This window comes from Macadamia integrifolia, chromosome 1 (assembly GCF_013358625.1).
Source record: "Macadamia integrifolia cultivar HAES 741 chromosome 1, SCU_Mint_v3, whole genome shotgun sequence".
NCBI lineage: Eukaryota > Viridiplantae > Streptophyta > Magnoliopsida > Proteales > Proteaceae > Macadamia > Macadamia integrifolia.
The window spans coordinates 34,544,032-34,566,146 of NC_056557.1; the positions used below are offsets into that span (position 1 = coordinate 34,544,032).

Consider the following 22,115-nt stretch of genomic DNA (forward strand, 5'->3'; position numbering starts at 1 on the left):
CTCCTTCTCCTTCACTTGCTACACAAAAGAAGAGTGCTCCCCTTGGTGCTTTTATAATGTTGATCAATCCCTTTAACTTGCTATCCCACCCTAAGGTTCCAGTCTTTTGTTTTTGGTTTTTTTTGGGTAAAACCCAAGGCTCCCAAGTCAAAAGGGAGGCAGCTTTTGTCTATTGAAAACAAGGAGTGTTGAGGAGTGTTCTCTTGTCCTACAATTTAGGGAACCGTTTCTTGTGGGAGGGTGGGCGGTTCTACACATGCATGAGAGTTAATGAAAACGCATGAGGAAACATTTACAAAGGGTCATTTTTCATTTGAGGGGTAGCGACAGTTGGTTGTATTGCCCCCATCTGTGATATGTCTCACAGGGCCACATTCTTCCACATAAAAGATGAGAGGTTATTTTGGCGGTTTCTGCCTGCGCACAAGGGTCAATAGAAATGCACAAGAAAGCAACCACAAAGGGTTCATTTTCCATTTAAGGGGGCGAGCTGGTTTTGTTGCCCCCATGTGCAATGTGTCTCAGCGGATCACACTCTCCCATAGAAAACATTTTTCCTTTCAATTTAATAAGAGAAATCATTGACCAAGAGGTTATTTTGACGCTGGTGACAAAAATTTACCATCATCAACAACTTACATTTCATATTCAATTTCTTCTCCCTTGCCACCTCCACACGGATCACACCCCATCTCGAGCCAATAATTAAAAAATATGAGGAAAGTGGAAAAAATCGGGGTGAAAAAATTTCATCCTAAGAGGGTATTTTCAAACATGCCCATGAGATTCTATTTCCTTTGTAGCTACCTTGGTTGCAACCCTGGTAGTAGCAAATTTTTTTTCCAGTTATTATGATATGTGTTGAAATCGTAAATTACATAGAGAATCTATTTCCTCAAAGTTAATAAAGGGAAGAAGAATGCTTCCTGGTTGCATGGTCTTTGCACCAACGTAGGAGAAATTGAGGGGGTGCATAGAGGCATCAACCGAGGGTGGGCATCAATTGAGGGAAAGAAAAATCCTTCCTAGTTGCATGGTCACTAGGCACACCTTAGGCCACTCACACGGGGTTTTTAATTTTCACTGCTTCTAGTGAAAGTTGAATGGCTCTCATTCAACCCTGGTATGACCTGGTTCATGCGGTTGTAGGGTCAATATAGACCCGCGGGACTAGTCAGGCCGAAGGACTAGATACCCAACGTTAGCAAAAAAAATAAAAAAATAAAAAATAAATAAAACAGAGGGTCGATTTTTCAATATTTCAGAGAGGTGGGGCCATCATCTTCCCCCTTCTATGTCTAGCACAAGAGCCATACACTTCCTCTCTAATAAAATAGACAAGTGTTTTTTAACAAAACACATTGGCCAACAAATCAGTAGAAGCGTGAAAATTAAGACACCTATATATACTCCTATTTTCAAACCACTCTATGTCAAGGCTAAGAGAATGCATGCGGATAGCATTATATCTCTCGTAAATAAGTAAATCTGTTTTCCACACACTTCAACATAATTTTTTTTTGGTTTTTTATTTTTAATTTAATAAGAAAGATCATTGACCAAGAGGTTATTTCTGCACTAGTGACAAGAAATTGACGGTCAGCATCTTTCATTTTCTATTCAACTTCTTCTCTCCCTCTCCCCCACACAGCCAACACTTAAATGTAAAAAATTATTGAAATCTCCCTCATCTTCTCCATGACTAACCTCACCATAGGATTGATAGTCTGTAATTAACAGAAGGGCAAAAGTTTGCTCCCCATGCTGCTCACGTGCAAAGAATTCCCCATCCTACACCAATTACAGGGCAAGAAACAAAATTTTCAGTTACGGCCATCTGATTAGAGAGTTTTGTCAATAGAGATCCACATGATCAAAGGAGAGAGAGAGAGAGAGATAGATAGAAAGATAGATAGATAGACAGATAGATGGATGTTTATTGGAGAACCCACATGATGAAAATGCTAGAAGGTGTAGGAAATCATCTCCACACTCTGATTGATGAATTTTTTTTCCACAAGAAAATCACAAGAATTGAATAAATTATAATTGTCCCAGGCATTATGATCTATGTTGAAATCATAAACTACATAGAGAATCCGTTTCCTCAGAGTTAATAAAGGGTAAGGGTTATCTGTCCGGGAGTATGGCCCTTCCAATAGCACAAGGACTGATGAAAATATGCAAGGAAACATCAATGTAGCAAGTATTTTCTCTTTTGATAAGGATTGGAGTTGTCAATTCATATATGTTGGTATCCAGATGCACAAAGTTCCAAGACTGCCAAAGTAAATCTGATATCTATCCGATATATTGTACGCCAAGTTACACTAGAAGCACGTAAACAAAAGTATAGAATAGTATACTCATTGCAATAATGTTAAGGTACTTCATGACAAGAAAGATTATTTTATCGAATATTCAAAGGAGCTATACTATTTTGGGTTTTAATGAATAATTTGATCTGTAAAAATGGATATTTTGTAAAGTTTATATAAATTTTTAAAAAAGAATTAAGACAAGTCTCAAAGTAGAATAATTATTTGAAATTTTCGGCAAATGGTAGTATGTACTTTGTTTAGACTGAGCCTTATTTACGTGTGCTATGTAAAAGGGTGATGTTACAATTCTGATGATTGAATATCAAGAAAATATTTTGCATTGGTCACTTGTAAAGATTTAGACTCAATTTTAATTATATACCCTTCCATGAATGTCCATGCATCTTATATTTGCAAGCCTTTCTTATTTTGTAACTTGGTCGATTCCATTTGGAATAAAAATTGACATGTGAGTAGGTTCGAGGTCATACTAAGGACAAGTCCTAGACTATGCATGTCTTTCCTCACCACCTCTTCCATAGTTATCTTAAGTTTGTGCCTAGCTCCTATCGAAGCCAAAATATTTCTTCAAAATGGTTGGAATATAGTAAGAATTAGAAAAATGAATAAAAATTATGAAATTCTTAGAATTTAACAGTAAAAATTCCAACTAAAGTTTATATATGACATGAATTTCATTGCTCTGTTGTCATTCATTTTCAGCATGGAATTTTGAACTATCTTTTGCTTCTGTTACACATTTGTAATGGACTGAAACTTCAACACAGCTAACATGGGTGTGGGGGTATTTTATTGTATGGACTCACTTTTGTCAATAAAATAAAATGTGTCACACAACAAGATATCGATTGCAGTCTCATGGTATCAACTGTGACTCATTAACCACTTTAATATTTATAATTTTCCATGCCAAACAAAACAAGAGTCCTTATACTCCAACCTCTCTCTCTCTCTCTCTCTCTCTCTCTCTCTCTCTCTCATAGGGGACTGAAGACTCACAAGGTAATACAAAAGTCAAACAGGCTATCTGATAAGTATGGATTCACTGTATGTACATTGACCTAGGCGAACATGTAAACATCCAACACCTGTTCTACTTTCTATTCCTACCATTATAAGGAGGAAGAGAGGTATATTTGAAAATAAAAGAGACATGTGTTGGATGCTCACATATCCGACCAGATGATCATACGAGTAGCGGATCCAATTTCCTGTCCCATACATTCAGTCACACAAGAGCATCCATAAAGATACCATAACATTAGAAATGAAGATGAGGCTTCATGTAGTAACATGGAGATACATTTAAAATAATAATAATAATAATAATAATAATAATAACATTACATGCATGAAGCTTAATTATATGTTCTTGTAGATGACAGAGAACCGTAGAGAGGGCCAGGGATGGGAGCAAATTCACTGCGAAGTATAAGCCTCAATGATTGAAGCCGTAGCAAGAACTGGGATTATTTTGCATTTGCTATACCCTGCATTACTAATGAGCCTCTCCCATTCCTCACTTGTCCTCTCTTTTCCTCCAAAATTCACCATCATGAACATGTCTAAAATTAATGTTGGATTCATGTCTATCTTCTGATTGATGTCTATCACCATATCAATTATGATTATTTTTCCTCCTTCTGCTGGGTTAATTGCTTCTTTACATCGCTGAAGGATTTTCATGCAGTGGTCATCACTCCAATCGTGAAGGATAGACTGCAATAAAACAAGAAAAAATAGTTCTTATATTTGCAATTTCAGTTCCAGGTTCTATGGTTTTTGATTGGCAAGAAAAGAAAGGTAAAAAAAAATTTGAAAAGAAAAGATAGAGAAAGACACCTAAACTCATCATTGGTTCATCCTTTGTTTTGTTTTGTTTTGTTTTGTTTTTTATTTTTTTATTTATTTTTTATTTTTTATTTTTTTTTATTTTACCAATCAAACTTAAATTAAGAGAAGAGCTCAAACAACAATGGCTACAGGTTGAACCGGGCTTGAGTTCGACATGTTTATTAATTGGCCTGGGCTTAGTCAGGCTTGTGGGATCAATCTTGAAATTGACACCCCTATATACTTAGATGGGTCTTTTTTTTTTTTTAGAAGATACTTTAAACCATGAGAATTCAATTACATTGAGAAGGATGGCATCAACATGAGGCATGGCATCAACATGAGGCACCGATTTGAACATAATGTACTATCGTCTTGTTGAGCATTGTCATTTAATTTGGGGATTTTTGAGCTAGGGTTTCAGGACAAGTTTTCTCACCACTGCTTGGGTGTAATCTCTCTTCTGCATAGTGAAACATCTTCTTCTTCACTCGAGGTCGTAGCACACCACATCAGTGTATGAATCTCGTTAAATCTCTGTATCTTGTGCGGGATCTCTCTTTGTTTATTTTCGTATTTCTTGGTGTTTGCTCTAACACATGCTGCTCAGGTGGGAGAAATCTCCTATCCTACATGGCTATGCCAACCTCTCTGAGCTTAAGGTGTACATTGCGTCGACTCCTCGTGTGGGATTTTTTTTGTTGGAAGTCAACAAGTACATTAAATAAATAAAAGAAAATTATGTACAGATTTTACGTCTAAGCATACTTAGACGATGTCAAACATCAATGACAAAAACGATTCTAACACACTTCTCTTTCGGCATTGCCTCAGCAGGGAGGAAGGGCAGCACAACTTGGGAAGAGGCCCACCTTCGACAATGCCATCGGCAGACACCCTATCCAAGAAAACTAAAATTTTCTCATTACATGAACCTGTATCTAGGTATATGCTGGGCATCCTACATAAATCCAGAAAAAACAAAATTTCGGTATTCAGTCCAAATCAAAGGCATTTGAGATATATCTTGCCCCTTTTTAGCCAATACATCTCCTTACGTGAGATTGTTGTATTAAAAATAATAAATATGAGAGAGCATAGAATAACTACTTGCTCTAGGAGCCTTTTCACTTTTACTTTATAGCCATCTACTAGAAAAATAATTTTTAAAATCAACAAATGATGCAGAAAGCAACCCATTTGGGGGAGACTGAGATTAAGTTAAATTGAAGCTACTTCTTGCCGGATAATATGAAAAATGAGCTACAGCATCTCGGATTGAGTGTTCAGATCTACTAAAATGTGGTTAATATTTGTGGGGTGGATTCTGTAATCATGCTCCAGCTTGCATTCCTATCCCCAGCTCCTTGTCTCTTCCTCAAGTTGGTTCTAACACCACTTATGAATCTACTATTAAGCCAAGTTCATATTGGCTCTCTTTTGCTTGGACATTGCAACTTATCAATGTGGTTCTTCAAGGATTTTTTTTTTTTTTTTTTTTTTTTTAATTTATTTTGTTAAAAGATCATTTGTATTACAAAATAATAATAATAAAAAAAAGAAAAAAAGAAAGAAAAGAAACAAGAACTAACCAAGTCAAATATACTAACACAAAAAAGACAATACCCCCACCTATGGCAAGGTCTACATCAGAGGGAAAATGCCTAACAAAAAATAATCCCTAGAGATACTAAATCTTGGGATCATACACATCACTAAAGTAGAAGAGAAATGATTGAACAAATCACTTTCACAAAGAAGCAAGACGGGTAGACTTCCGATAGCCTACTCCCCATTATCCTTTCCCTTGTCTATTCTTTGCTTAACTTTCTCGAAGTCATCAAGTTCTTCCCTTAATCTAGTTGCCTCATCGATAGTAGCAATCTTAAGGTGCCTCCCATTATTTCTTTTGAATTAGCATCTTTGTCCTCCCTAAGAAAGTCGAAGAAATTTGAATCCATATTTTTTAAATGTCTTCAGACTGACTGGCCCAAATTTGTCTAGGAAGATTATCTTCATCTTTTGAGAGGCGATGTGTAAGCCTAGGAAAGAAAGGGAGGAAAACTAGACATATGGTGGATTTGACAGATATTCTTAAGCAGATTTTGATGGATTGGGTCTAAGAATTAGAGCATATGGGTCCATTGGGTTTATCACAGATACTTAAAGAATGACTCTGTGTGGACAGTCCGGTTAATGAAGAATTGTTCTTGAGTATAGCGGAACGTCCTAAAATATAGCAAAAAAGTTCAATTTATCATGGGTTAGGCATAAAGCATATTTTATATGAGCTTGGCAGAGATTCTTAAACAGATTTTGGTGGATTTGGTCTAAGAAGTAGAGCATATGGGTCCACTGAGTTCATCACAAATACTTAAACAATGACTCTTTGTGGACACTCATTAATCAAGACTGTTCTTGGATTGTTTTATAAAAAGAAAATAAAAAAAAAATATTGTAAGATGCTTGTCCAACTGGTGATGATGCTCTTTCTGAATTTAAAATTGAGTCCTTAGATATTAGGGGCCTTGGAGCTGGTATTGGTAATGATGTTCATTTAAATTTGGGATGGAGGACTGGTAATGCTTTAGAGTTATAAACTGCTGGTGTTCCTTGCCTTACCGCCAACCAATTGGATCCTTGCACAATAGTCACATCTAGGTTTATCGAGAATCAAGGACTTAATGAGGCTCTGGCCAAGGCTGGATTAGGTTTACATACGAGATTGTCTTGATACATCCTTAATCTTGGCATTTAGAATTCATTAAATGCAGAAAAACTTAGAGGATTGCAAATATCAAAACTAAGAGCGTGAACCTAATCTGGTCTTGCTCTGCCCAAACCTTCTACGGTTCTTCAATGTGACAAAATCGTAACCAACCAAGCCAGTGGTTTCGGAGTTTGTCATTCAACCAAACAAAAATGTGGTTGATCAATCCTTGTAACTTGCTCTTCCACACCAAAATGGAAGTCAATATTGGCAGCATTTTGTCAGTGGGGGTCCTTGTATTATTGCACACATGTAAACTGTAGAGGTGTAAAATTCTACCTAAGAAAAAAAAAATATAGAGGTGCAAAATTACCGCCCTAATCTCCTGAAATAAAAAAAATATATCTATATTGATACCTCTACGTGTCATCTCAATAGCCTTCACATTGGTGTAGGGGTGACATGATTAGGCAACGATCTCTTGCCCTTAAAAGAATTACGAAAACTTGGAGAAAAAACTCTAAAACATAAAATAGCCTAAATTAGGGGTGTCAATTCCTAAACCGAATCGGTAAAACTGGCCGGACCGAACCGAGTATTGTAACCCCAAAACCAAACTGAACCACACCGAAAACCGGATGAACCCGAAACCAAACCAAAACCGGCTCAAAACCCAGACCGAAACTGAAACCAAACCGGTAAGAAACCGAAACACTCCAAAATTCATTAAAAAAATCAAAATTTGAATAGTTTTGTATACATTTGTATGAAAAATCGAATCCAAATTAGACCAAAAACCAAAACCAATCCGGTTACAAATCGATTTAAGAAACCGAAGTTCAACAATTCATCATTTGGTTGTTTCCTAATGGCTCCGTACCGGTTTAAAAAACCGATCCAAACCAAAATGAACCTAATAAATCCAAACCGGTACCAACCCGAACCCAAACCGCACCGAAGCCGACACCGGACCAAAACCGATAAATCCTTAATTGGTCGGTTTCGGTCACTTCCAAACTCACACCGAAACCGGTGGAACCGGACCGAAACCGCACCAACCCGGACCGTTGACACCCCTAGCCTAAATAGAGGACAGGTCAATGGCGATTGGTGAATTGGTCATGTACTTTATGAACCAATTTGCTAACATTCTTGGGTAGATGTTAACAGATGGTCGAAAATTCAAATTCGATTCCGATCCGTATCCATTTAGAGGTATCTATATCCAGTTAAATGGTATCCGTATCCAAATTCAGATAATCCAAAGCATAATCTATCCAATTCTAATAGCTATCCACTTAATAATAAAAATTAAGTAACTAATGATCTTAAATATTTGACAACTTCTAGAGAATAAAGAAAAGAGTTGAGCAACCGAAAGATATGGATTAAAAGAAAATCATATCCATAGGGTGAGGAAGATCTGGGCTACAAAAGTTGAGAATATAAACAAATATTAGAAAAAAATTAAATCCAAATTTGATTCACATTTGTATTCATTTAGGGGTTAGTCCACCATATTCGATCTGTTTACATCTCTATAGTGAGCACAATATGCTAAAATACAAAGGAGAAAAACTCAATACAGTATGAGTAATACATAGTCAATATTAGACTCCATTTTCATGAGTTCTCTCATTTTCATGTTCCTCTCCTTCATCATGACTTGTTCCCCAGAACTACAGAAGAATACTTCTTGAAAAGGATTGTTTCCTCCAATTTAGTAAATACTAAAGGTTTCTGTCAAACGTTGGGCAACAAAATCAACAAAGGTTGCTGTAGAGATGGATGTTTGCTTGATTCACAAGAAATTATAAGGAAACTGAAACAAAGACTATGACAACTTAAAAAGACACAACCCTACCTTTGGCTTTGCATATGTCCTCTCATGAATGTCAGTACATCTTAAATTTGTCAGTTTTCTCTATTTGTGATTTGGTCAACTCTATTGGAATTAAATTTGACACATGAATACTGTATTTTGGGGCCTACTTGTCTACATAACTTCAAAACTTTGCACCGTGATGGCAGCCGTTAAGTTATTAAGGTACTCGATTTTTAACCCAACGATACTCAAATCAATTAAATTATGCCTACACAACCAAAGTTTATCAAGTTTAAATCAATTAAATTATTTGAAAAAGATGAATGTTCAGATTACAATCACCACCATCTCAACTGTACATATCACTTAGCCTTGGCATTAAATACAATAGTAATTCACCAAAAAAAAAAAAAATACAAATAATATTAAAAAAAAAAAAGTACTAGTGTTAAAAGAGTCGGGCTAGGTCGGGCTTAAATGGGTTGGTTCAAGTCGGGCTTGTAAATGTGTCAAGCCCGACGTGTTTATTAATCGAGCTCATAACTATGTTTTGAGTTCACTATTTTCTAAATAGATTATGGGTCTAGAATGTATTTTGAGGTTGATTTTTTCTATACATTTAGACCTCAAATCTATTTCAATAATTCATACCATACACAATCAGGTGATTATTGTCTGTAGCACCGCCGCACTGCAAAGGGTGTTTTCACGTAGATCTACATCTTTCATATACTTTATAAAAAAAATACTATTTTTTTAGTTGATAACTAATTGTTTATAAATTTTGATTGAAAATTGTTGCTTATTAATTCTCTTTAATTTGCTCTCGTACACAATGTGTCTTCATCTTTGGCAAAGTATTGAGTGAAGGACATAAGGGTATGAAGTCCTTGGTGAGCACTTCCCCTTCATTATCTTTCTTTATCTTTACTATACATGTATATGAAATTTTTGAAACTTGCACTCGTAGAAATGCAATTATGACTTTATTTCTTATTTTTCCGGTCGAAAACATTCCATGGAGAAATTAGAGACACAATTTTTTGTCTGGATGTGGTCCTTACATCATGAACACAGGGGGTTTGAATTGACCACCATGGCCCTCTTGGGGCGTGTGCCCTTGTATTTGGGCACAAGTGCCGTTCCTAGATAGAAAACATTTGCCTGAAAATTAAATACATTTAGATCAGGGATTTTATGAGGGACACTTCTATTTTACCATATGTGTATTTAGAGCTAACTTTGATATGATTTTTTGGAATGCATTCCAAGAATGCACACCAAACGCATCCTAGGATCACATCTGTAATCTGTAATTAATACTTCAAAGCTTAGACCAAGCTTAGACCGGGCATGGACCATGAACCAAGAAACGCACCCCTAGCTAAGCCCAGTGGACAATGTGCCAGTCTAAGTTACTATTTGGGCCAACCAGGCCGATTTTGGGCTTGGAAAATCAACAGCCGGCCTGAGTTTCAGCGAGACAGTTATAATGATATATAATATATTTTTTTTAATCTCAAATATTATCTCCTTAAATATTATTAATAAAAGAGAAAAAAATACAAAGGGAAAATAACCCGTCTTATCTCAACCAAAATAACAGAGGCATTCACACTCTTAAAGCACATCTAAAAATAATGATTCAATTAAAATCTCTAGGAAGAATTTGATCATCGAAAATAGATAAATAGGATCCGTAGTTAAAATGGTAGTTGTAGTTCATACTTCAGAATCACAAGCGGGGATTTCAATCTTGGAATAGGATCGGCATTGATCTCTGCCGATATCAATTCGGATTGACCTGATTCGTTTGGTTTACTCTTACTTTTCATAAAAAATGATTTTTTTTTTACAATTTTATCCTTGATCCAACACCGATATTCAATCCAGAAACGGCCAGGTAGACCGATATGGATACGATTCGGCCGATCCAATACCTGTTCTTAATAACCTTCTCACTGTAAATTCTGTTAAAGTGAAACAAATGCAGTCACTAGGAAAAAATAGTTTCTGCATCAATGTTGCCAAAACTTAATTTAATACAGTTATTTCCTTATAGAGAAATGATTTGATCATTAGATAGACGAGGAAATTTCCTATATAGTTCCTGTTGCAAATTTAGTCGCACGCCATTACCTAGGGTTTGTCTCCTTGTTTCGTTAATGGGAAGACTCCTAGGTATTATGTAGTCGCAATTCCCAACCTTGAGAGGATGAATTAATCTTTACCAATTAGAAAACTCAAGTTCGATTTTAAAAGGTTGATATAAGCCAATTTTCAAAATTATTGGTCAACAACTAGTACTAGTTGATCATATGAGAGAGATTTGACATAGAAACACTCATCTTGTCATACAACTGTATATCATATATGATACAAAAATGGGAGTAGCTCAGTTTTGAGAATGTTGTTTAAGGTGATATGATTATGTTCAACGGAATCCTTGGGATGTTTCAATAAGGAGTAATGATTAGATCCAAATGAAAAAAGCTAAAAGAGTTAGGAACAGGTCTAAAATGACTATTGATGAGATGGTATGGAAAAACATGCATAGGCTATTGGCTCTAATATGACCTCAAACAAAGTTGTTTATAGAGTGAAGATTCATATAATCGATCACTTTTAAGTGAAATGTTCTCGAGGTGTTGCGTTGCTTTGCTTTGTTTCTTTCATTTTCCTTCTCCTCTTCATCTTCCTTTTTTTATTATCTTAAATTAAACAAATTATTCTTCCCCATTAATGAGATTAAATTCTTGTCACCAAAATGGTGAACTAACTCTTTATACCCTTGCTTTTTTGCCCCTTGTATTATTCTCAAAAAGTTATTTAATGCAATTTTTCAATAAAAAGGCAATTGTGTCATTTCACATAGGAAATGCATTAAATGTTGCATTAACGATTTCTTACTTTTTGAGATGATATTTTACTCAATGATTAAATACTACATTAAACAACTTTTGAAAATAAATCAAGGGGCAAAAAGTAAAGTTACAATCTTATTGGTTTGGTTACGACAAGATTTTTCCTAAATTACACAAGGGTTACCTTAAAGAACCGAGATTCCCTGATATATAGGAAATGTCTTTTGATTAAGGTACTAGAACCCTATAAGGGTTTGAAAACCCTAGAATAACTTCACCACTTGGTGAAGGAAGACTTTGTCCTACCTTAACAATGTCCTGCAACTAATGCTAGTCGATCTAAAGTTTCACTGGGCATTATAAAATTCAGGTAGGACATCCATTAATTCATTCATACAAGCTATCCAAATAGAAACATTACATTGACTTTAGAAAAGAGGGGGTTGGGACTTCTGCCAAGGATAAGCCTCAATAATTGAAGCCATAAGCAATTGTAACACTCGCGTTATTTTGCATTTGCTATACCCTGCGTTATGAATGAGCCTCTCCCATTCCTCGCTTGTCCTTCTTTTCCTCCCAACACTAACCATCATGAACATATCTAACATTAATGCTTAGTACATCTCTATCTCCTTCAATTATGATCTCTACATCGGTGAAGGATTTTCATGCAGTGGTCATCATTCCACTGGTATAGGATAGACTAAGAAAAAATAGTGTTTATTTTTGGAATCTTCCAATTTCAGTTCTAGGATTAGAGTGTTTGATTGGCAAGAAGAAAAAGAATTTTTTGAAAAAAAGGGGAAAAGGCTAGTTATGCCACCGGTATATCTAGATTTGTATCTATCTCTTTCTTCTCCTTGAAAAAGTCAAGCTTGAATTAGGTCTTCGTACAAGAATGGTTCTCTTACGGTGTCTGATTTATACATGAAATCTACTCAATGTGAAAGGCTATTGTAAGAAGATAGAGAACAAGTGGATCCATGTGTGGATTAGACACTGTAAAAGGATGATTCTCATACGAGGACCCGATCCAGACTTGAAAAAGTCCCCTATACCTCTCCCATCCCAATTCATCCATTGGTTGAGTCATTAGCTCCAGAAAAGTCAGAGGTACACCTAACCTCCTCTTCCCAAAAAAAAAAATGATTATTATTACTTTTGTGTTACATTTTCGACAAAGTTTTCTGGCATATCAACTGAACAATGAGATGATCTAGATATGACCCCCTTTCCCCTAAATCTCTGATGACCGCGATGGATATTCCCATTTGCTGTGGCCTTAAAAAAATTCAGTGTTTTTTTTTTTTTTTCACCAAACACAGATATAACTCGTTGGAGAAAACATGGGGGGCGTTTGGTTCGATTTATCCATCGGACCAGATCCCAGGGAATCAGTTTCCAATTTAAATTAAACCGTTTGGTTCATTTTTGTGAAAAATCGGTTCGGAGTCATGGTGGCCAGTAGAATCAGGGTAACCAACTAAAAACCATGATTCATCCGGATTAACCTATTGAGGTTAATCCGGAATCGAGTCACGATTCCGGAGGTTCGTATAAAAGCGATGGATTCAAGTTGAATCCATTTCCACATCATCCTGCGATTCTCCCGGTGAAGTCCGACCGAGGTTCAGCGACGGTGAAGCAACAGGTAAGATTCTGCGATTCTTCTTCTCCTTCTTCTCCTTCTTCTTATTCCTCTTCTTCTTCTTCTTCTTCTGCTTCCTCTTCTTCTTCTTCCTCTGCTTCCTCTGCTTCCTCTGCTTTCTCGTCTTCGTCTTCTTCCGCTCATCTTCTTCTGCTTCGAGATCTTCTTCCTCTTCCTCTTCCTCTTCCTCTTCGTCTTCGTATTAGTTTTCTTCTTCTTCTTCTTCTTCTTCTTCGTATTTTTCTTCTTTCTTCCTTCTCTTTTTCTTCTTCATTATTTGTGTCTAGGGTTTCTAACATTTACCCTCTGGCCATGCCAGCTCGCATCTGAGAAGAACACCTAAAACCGAGTTGATTGAAGGTGAGATTCCCCTCTTATTTGTATTTTTCTTTGTATTCTTGGGCTTCATTTGTGTTTTATTAGGATTATTGAAGTTCGGTTTCTATTTTTCAGGTTGTAACTTCATATCTAGGGTTTACCCTATTTCCAAATCAGACGATCGACTCCAAGGTTTGAAGAACTAGAATCGAAGTTTGATTTAAGGTTAGATTTCGACATTTATGTGATTTTTTTCTTCTTTGGAACCATGTTCTTACTGTAATGTAAATTCGGTTTCAGTTTTTCTTCTTCTTCTTCTTCTTCTTCTTCTTCTTCTTCTTCTTCTTCTTCTTCTTCTATGGTGAAACAATATATGATTATGTGATATGTTTCTTACTGTAAGTTGAATGACTGAAAACAGAATTGATTTCATTGCATCTATCGCAGGGATAAGGAACAACTAGATTTAAGATAAAATCAATAACTTAATGAATATAAATCTGATTAGGTCAAAAGGTTGAGTGAAATATTTATCAAGGGGAACATTCCAGTAAAGTTTGATTGAAAACTGATAGCTAGATTCATGTTACGAAAGAATCCTATAGGAAATAGGACAGTTAAAGAACTGCAAAATCGATGGATAGTTTGGGGCTCTAAGACAGAGCACAGTCAAGGTATTATAGAGATAACCAAACAAAGAACTGAAACCAGGAAACAGAAATTTAAAATCAGAGCCAAGAAACCAGAATTGGAAGAATAATAGTTGGAGAAGGTTTCCTAAAATTGATTGGAAAACTGAGAGATAAACAAAATCCGAAACTTGTAATTAGTAAGTCAAATAAATACCAAAAATCAGCAGAGTTAAATTAAGATTAACCCCAAAACTGGAACTATAACTAACCTGAAAATTAAACTAGAATATTCTAACAGAATAGCAATCACGGGGAAGACAGTTCAGAAAACCTAACTTGGTATGAGATGGAGGATTGAATAGAGATTAGGGAAAGATAATCATTCAGGAATCCACCTGATTGCAGGCTTGGAATCCACCAAAGTCTCACTTCTGAAACCACTGAAGCACCACTCAGAATCCACAGAGTAAACATCTAAATCCCCGAATGTCCAAGGCTCTAAGCCTGAAATCCAAAGACCAGGAAAGCAACAAATTCATCAATTCATTCATCAAAATTTGTTTTAAGGTTGTAGTACCTCACATACACTTAAAGAGTTTGAGTAAGACAGACTCTGACTCTAAAAAGAAAAGACTAAAGTGCTATTAGTCTCTCACCCCCTCTCTCTCTCATTCATTTTCTTGAGGATCTGTTCACGTCAGGAACTGTTGAAGCTATCTGTTAGTGTCAAGAACTGTTGAAGCATTAGCCGGACATTTTCTCCCAGGTTTGGCTTTTATCCCTAGTGTATAGAACTGAGAACCATGCAGAAGCCTAGAAAAGGTCTCCTACTGAGTCTGAAAATTTTATTCTCCAACCTGTCTACGCCAATAAAACCAAACATGAAATAATGACTCATAGTGTTAATCCCCTAATATTTGGAAAAGCCATTGAGATTGGAAAAAGATTAAATGATGAATACATCTGTATCCTTCAATGAACTCCATAATCTTGGAATTCACTCAACTGTGATTATTGGGTCTTTGGGCTTCTTTTTTTTTCTTTTACTGGGTTAGTAGGGAACATAATTGAAACGATTGGCTACTAGTAAGGCAGCTGTGAATGGTTGGGTAGCTTACACTTTATAATGGTTGTTTCAACTTCCATGCTTGAGAAGAGATAAAACAAAACTTCTTGTCAGCTCAAAAAATAAGTAATGATAAAGCATTATCTAATCCTCTTTCAGCCACAAGAAATATAGAATAAGTTTCTTTTTAGGTGATTGGATTTAGCTATATGATTTCCACTTCCACTTAGGTTGGAAGGCTGAACTCAATCCTAAATGCATATCAGGTATACAGCCATGGAGATCAATTTGCAAATGTTTTCTCACTCACTGATCTTGTTGACAAGCACTTTTTTTTTTTTTTTTTAATATCTTTGGTCCAAAAGAAGTTCTGGGCCTTCTGATATATAATACCATTGTACAAATAAATTTCATTTTTTATTTATAAAATTGTAATTTCTGTAAGAAATTGCTAGAAATTATTTCATTTCCTTACATTTTATCTTGACAATACAATTTTCTTTGGTTTGTGTTTCACCATTTCATTTATCTAGTTTTTTTTTTTGGTTCAATTTACCATATACAACTAAATGCATTTTCAATTCATGAATCACAAACTAAACTAAACTATCAAATTTATAATTTTTTTAAAATAAGGCATTGGATTCATGTAATTAACTCTATTCTGCTTCCCAATATCCAACCCTATATTCTATCTTTTTTTTTTTCTGAAAATATCATATAAATATATTCTACAAATTCAAATCAACTATAACCATAATATTAAGCAATTATTAGGCAATTGTAGATTACAACCATTTGAAAATGGGGAAAGAAAGATAATTAGAGAAGGTTGAGACAGAAACACCACCTCTCTCCTAAAAATTATTTAAAAAGAAAAAAATATTATTGTAATCAAAGTTGATGAAAAATAAATTGTAAATATAAAAAGGATAACTTGATAATTGAAATAAGTGTATGACATCATCTATTTATAAAATATTTATTAGGGTAGAGTTATTCAAGACCTAGTGTAGATATAAAAGGTGGTAACCGTAGCTATTTGAATGGGTTGATAATAACTTGGTTTCATGTTCTGTTTTTTTGGGTCATGTAGACAGATGAATATCTGACATGGTTTGTTATGGAAGCAGAAAAAAAGGTTGAATCTCACAACCTTCCCGTGGGTACTCAGTAACAATTTGTTTTTTCTTTGCCATTGCTTCTTTTTACCCCATTACATGATCTCTTGATGTCTGTTACGATTTAGGAAGAGTCCCCTATCTTCTGTCATGTGTTCTTCTTTTAATTTTTTGTTCTACATCAAACATGAATTGCAATTGAAAGCTTGATTTCCAAATTTGTATAGTGATTCCAAGATAGGTGAGTAGAAGACAATATGAGTACCATTTCCAAATTTGTATAGCACCAATTTATTATTTTTTCAATTTGAATGTAGATTTACTTTTACAATGGAGTTTGATGAAGGCTACAGGAGGCGAAGGAAAATCATAATCTTTGCAGCGACTGCTGTTGTTATAGCAGTCGATCAGTATATAAAAAAATATCTGAAGAAAGAGCCATACCGTTGTGAACCCCTGCGTGGTATTACTGAAACAGAGAGAATTATCGGTCACACTGATAAAACATGTCGAGAACAAATAAGGTTAAGCAAGAGGGCTTTTTTTAGTTTAAGTCATTTGATTAGGGAGAAGGGTCTACTGAGGGATAGCAGATCTGTGCAAGTGAATGAACAACTAGTTATGTTTCTACATACAGTAGGACACAATGTTAAAAATCGCGTCATTGCACACAAGTTTGGACATTCTGGTGAGACTGTCAGTAGGTACTTTAACATTGTATTGGGAGCAATCATTAAATTGTACCCGATACTATTGAAACCTCCAAGTGTCGAAGTGCATCATCGGATAACAAATAATGAAGGAAGATTTTACCCTTATTTCAAGGACTGCATCGGAGCCATAGATGGGTCCCATATCCCTGCGTGGGTGCATTTAAGCGACCATCCAAGGTTCCGTGATAGGAAGGGTGATATTTCCCAAAATATCCTTGCTGCCTGTGACTTTGACATGAAATATACTTACATTCTTTCTGGTTGGGAAGGATCAGCATCAGATGCTCGAATCTTAGACAATGCATTACATAGAGACGGCGACGGAAAATTGGTGCTGCCACGAGGTAAATATTATCTCGTTGATGCTGGGTATGCTAACCAACAGGGGTTCTTACGTCCATATCGAAACGTTCGATATCATCTGAAGGAGTGGAGAAATATTGATCAGTCACCTACTGATAAAAAGGAATTGTTTAACCTGAGACATTCACAATTAAGAAATGTAATTGAACGTTCATTTGGCCTCCTGAAGTCAAGATTCAAGATCCTGAAAAACCAGCCAGAATATCCTTTCAAAACACAAGCGAGAATTGTGTTGGCATGTGTGTTGTTGCATAACCACATTCTTACACAGAATAATGTTGAAGAAGAAGAACGATGGCTTGATGAAGAGGATGAAGAGGTTGAAGAAGCTAGTACTAGTACCCAATCCACTTCTCACCAAGTAAACGATGATGTTGAAGATGATAGTTCTGATGACGAGGATCATGCGCTGGAGATTGGTGATTGGGATCTATTTCGAGAACAAATTGCTGACCATATGTGGGCTGATTGGGTTGCAGCCGATTTGTCCAACTCAGATTGAGTATTGAAGAACTAGAATATTTGTTATTGATAATATTGCAATTTGGAATGTAAATTTTGATGTGGACAAATTTAAATTTTTTTTTTTGCATGGTTTGGGATGACTGTATAAACATACTTGGAAGCAGATTTTATTGTAGTATGTGGACTATTATCTAAATTGCAATATTAGGTATATGGATTCCAATATTTAGTAACTGTTATTATTGCTTGATTTAAATTTTTTTTGTTGTGGGATGCATGTATGTGGACTATTATATAAATTGCAGTACAAGGTTTATGGATCTCTCAATTAGTAATTGGGCTTCTTGCTTGGTGTCAAATTTGTGTTGTGGGATGCATGTATGTGGACTATTATCTTTATTAAGCAACTATTAGGTTTATGAATTTCCCAAGTAGTAAGTGTTAATGATTGCTTGGTATTAATGAAATATACTCACATTGTATATGGTGTATTTTGTTAGTTTTGATGTGATGGAACCAACAGGAGATTCTAATAGTAGGTCACGGGACATTGCTTCATGGCCTAGCGCCGTTTCTCATTACATGTTGGAGTGTGTATTGAAGCAGTACAAGAGTGGTAAGGGTGGAGATAATGGACTGAAAAAGGAGCAGTTCATTGCAATTGCCAACCAACTGAAGGAGAAATTTTTTACTAGTTACGACTGTGAACAAGTGAGAAACCACTTTCGGATTTGGAAGCAAAGGCTTAGAGCATTGAGTGACCTACAAAAGCAAAGTGGATTCGGTTGGAATGCATCTGAATTGAGATTTGATGCTCCTCAACACTTCTGGAATGAATATAGGGTATAATGGGATTCTTTAAATTGTTCTTTCTATATAATTGTGCGTTTTTTGTTTCTTACTTACAACATAAGCACATTGACATTGTCCTTTATATTGCTAGAAAAAAGAACAAAAGTATTGGAAGGAACATAGTGTGCTCCCAATTCACCTTGAAGTTGGAGCTTTGCTAAGGAAAGAGATGGCAACTGGGAATGATTCAACAGTCCCCTCTGAAGCTGCCACTGAAGTTATGATGGACGTGACAGGTACTCATGTTGAGGGAATAGGGAACAATGATGGTGTTCACTATGAACATATTGAAGAAGAAGAAAGTGTTCCTTCCACTCTCATTGGTAGTACCAGCCGTTCGCGAGGAAGACCTACTGGGTCCGTCAATAGTGGCAGAGAAAAGAGGAAGAAGGGTGTAGCTGAAAAGGTGGTAAGTCCATTGAAACAGATTGCTAACTCAATTGAGAAGATGGTAATGAGTGAATCTCAGACTGAATTTGGGAGAGCCATTATAGATGCTGTTGATGCCATTCCAGACCTCAATTTTCAACAAAAGTTTAAGGCCAAGGAATATTTCATGGCCAAGCGGAATTCTGCCATTATCTTCTTGGGAACAAAAGTAGAAGATAGGCGAAATCTGCTTGAGATGTACTTGCCAGAGATTGAGAAGAATTGAGGTGATAAAAGTAAGTGTTTGGATGGATACCCGACAATGGTTTTATTGAGCAAGAAAATGTATCTGTTTGGTTTAAGTAACTTTTTGGTTTATGTTAAGTCTGTGACAATGGATTAAATGTAGTATTAAGACAGGTTAAGACACTGGTACTTCATGTGTTTCTATCTGAATGATTTCAAGGTTTAAATATGGACAACATCATTCTTATTTGTCCATTTATATAATTGTTTATTTCGTATGGTATATATAGGGATTGCAGGAGCTGCCAATTTATTTGGTTTATGTGCCATTGAAGTCTCCTATTTTTTGTCCATCACTCAGATGGAGGGTGTACTTAATAGTATTTTCTATGCATATAGAGTATTGAAAATGTTTGTGTTAACTTACAGATGACATCGAATATATCCGCTTGTGATATTGCAAAGTGTGAGAACTGTGGGAAAGGTTGCTCAGTTTTCACTTCTAAGTCAGGGTCACATGTTGGAAGGAAATTTTTTAAATGTTCAATGAATTGTCACTTCTTCATGTGGGTTGACCATCTTAAGATGTGTGACTGTGGGAACGGTCAATGTAAGGTCAGAACTGCGAAAACAAGTGCGAATTATGGTCGATATTTTTGGTGCTGTCCACAATCAACTGGGGTATGAATTTTTTAAATTTTTTGTTTAATTTAATTTTGTAAACTTTTTTCAGATGTTTAAGATTTGAATGTTTATTTTCTTGTATTCTTATAAAATGATTATATTTGCTTTATAGGTTGAAAACAAAGGTTGTGGAATGTTTGAATGGATATCAAGTTCAAACCCAAGTTGTGATACTTACCAGACTCCACCTAGGTCCATATGCTCAGAAACATCAACTTCATCATCTCCTTCCCCTTCATCAGACTATATCAAAGGATACTTGAACGGTGCAATAAAAGAATCTGAGGGTCATATGAGGATGTTGAGAGATGTTCTTGACGTAGTCAAGAAGCTTGATTTAAACAAAAATGTATGATGAACTTTTTTGGAATTTTTTAGAACATACTAAAGTCTGAAGCCATTGTAATGATATTGAGTTCATTATCTAATTTTTATTTTTTTTGTTCATAGAAAGACTTAATTAGCATTTACTAGTACCTGGATGGACTCAGTACTATATTCGAGTATTTACGTGCTTCTTCTCTCATTTGGTCCTAAGGACCTATATTACTGGCTTCTTGCTTGGAGACTGTTGTTTATAAATACTTTGAAGCATATATATCTCCATAAACCAAATCATCCGCTGGTTTGGGCAATTTTCAGATCTGAATTATATGGTACACGATACCTATTTCGATTACATGAACTACAATAGAATCATGTCTTGTAATGTTCTCCCAGGTTTGGCCTCTTCAATTTACAAAAAAAAAATACAAATAAAAATAAAAAAATAAAAAAAATAAATTACTGCACTACAGTATTAGACTTAAAGGTTTAGGGTTACACTTTTTTTTTTTTTAACATATTACCATAAAAAAGAAAAGGAAAAAAAAATTAAAAATAAAGTACATGTGTGGACCAAATTGTATTTTTAGGTTTTGTTTGTGGGAATTTTTTTTTTTCAACAGAACATGGGTTCAAAGACTCAAAGGTAACCAAACAGTTTTACACTCAGAATCAATGCCCAGAATCAGGGTAACCAAACAGTTTTCACTTAGAATCAAGTGACAGAATCAGGGTAACCAAACAGTTTTCCACTTAGAATCTGGCCAGTAGAATCAGGTAACCAAACAGTTTTTTTAACGAGTTGAAATGATTCCAAAGAAACTCATTCATTTGAGTTAGATCCAGAATCCATATTCCATGGGATCTGATCCGATGGATAATTCGAACCAAACGCCCCCTGAAATATTATGAGGCCAATCAACATCTACAGGTTGAACCAAATCCAGTACATGAGAAGTCACCTTGAGAGGACAGCATCAACAGGAGGCACACGTCTGGATGAGAAATCCTTAGTCCTTATCCAAATAGGTGCATCTTTCGAAGTACGTCATGGTTATCCCAATTAGAATTGTCAATTCCAGGCCCGGCCCAGACCCAGAGACATAATCTAACCTGAACATTTTTAACTTGAACTGGTTTGGCCTGATTTAATAAATATGTCAACTCTGGCCTAGAGCTTGGTTTGATTATAATCGTAATTCCCGATACAAAGGTGCTACTCGACAGGCATCCGACTGGGACTGTCTATTATTAGCATGACTTAGGCCGACATGTTTAAAGCTTAATTAGAATTTGTTTAGAATCCATTTACTAAGCCCAGCTTGTTTAAAGTCCAACCCAATTAAAGACCTATAGCTGATGGACTGTTTATGATGGGCCGATCACAGTGCAAAGTTCTAAAGTGGGAAAGCCTAATTAGGCCCAATAAAAACCTGCCCAGCTTGATTGATTGACACCGCTGCTCCCAACTGATTTTTGTCTAAATATGTTCATCGGTTGTCAAATAAATTGTAATCTTACTTTTGGACAAGAGATTGTTGTCTGGTCATTGTGTCCTTACACCAACACGAGAACCAATGAGAACGTGCACAAGGGCATCAACATGTATGAAGTTTTTGATTTCACAAAGGATGGGATAATAAATTTGAGCACTCTTATGTCAGGGAAAGTTCTTGACCTTTTACTAATCACACACTTTTTCTTTAAGATAAAATCTCATCATTTTATATATATATATAT

At 35.7% G+C, this 22,115-nt stretch overlaps 1 protein-coding gene and 1 long non-coding RNA gene across 2 annotated transcripts; one reads left to right on the top strand and one right to left on the bottom strand.

The window, feature by feature from the left end:
- Nucleotides 1-3,761: 3,761 nt before the first annotated feature.
- On the bottom strand, nt 3,762-4,506 carry LOC122073486 ((RS)-norcoclaurine 6-O-methyltransferase-like). The gene is made up of 2 exons (XM_042638084.1): nt 4,453-4,506; nt 3,762-4,061 (listed from the first exon to the last, which is right to left on the bottom strand). The coding sequence occupies exons 1-2, from the start codon at nt 4,504-4,506 to the stop codon at nt 3,762-3,764; spliced, it is 354 nt and encodes a 117-aa protein (XP_042494018.1).
- Nucleotides 4,507-12,940: 8,434 nt separating this feature from the next.
- Nucleotides 12,941-20,442, top strand: LOC122076526. Its single transcript, XR_006139512.1, has 5 exons — nt 12,941-13,225; nt 13,542-13,582; nt 13,676-13,765; nt 19,797-20,048; nt 20,164-20,442. It is a non-coding gene; the product is annotated as an uncharacterized LOC122076526 (long non-coding RNA).
- Nucleotides 20,443-22,115: the final 1,673 nt, after the last annotated feature.

What these genes read in the sequence shown, in the direction of transcription:
- LOC122073486 (XM_042638084.1), bottom strand. Translation starts at nt 4,506, where the DNA reads ATGCCTCATGTTGATGCCATCCTTCTCAATGTAATTGAATTCTCATGG. An exon ending in TTGAATTCTCATGGTTTAAA is followed by an intron (nt 4,062 to 4,452) that starts GTATCTTCTAAA and finishes GTTTTATTGCAG; the next exon opens with TCTATCCTTCACGATTGGAG.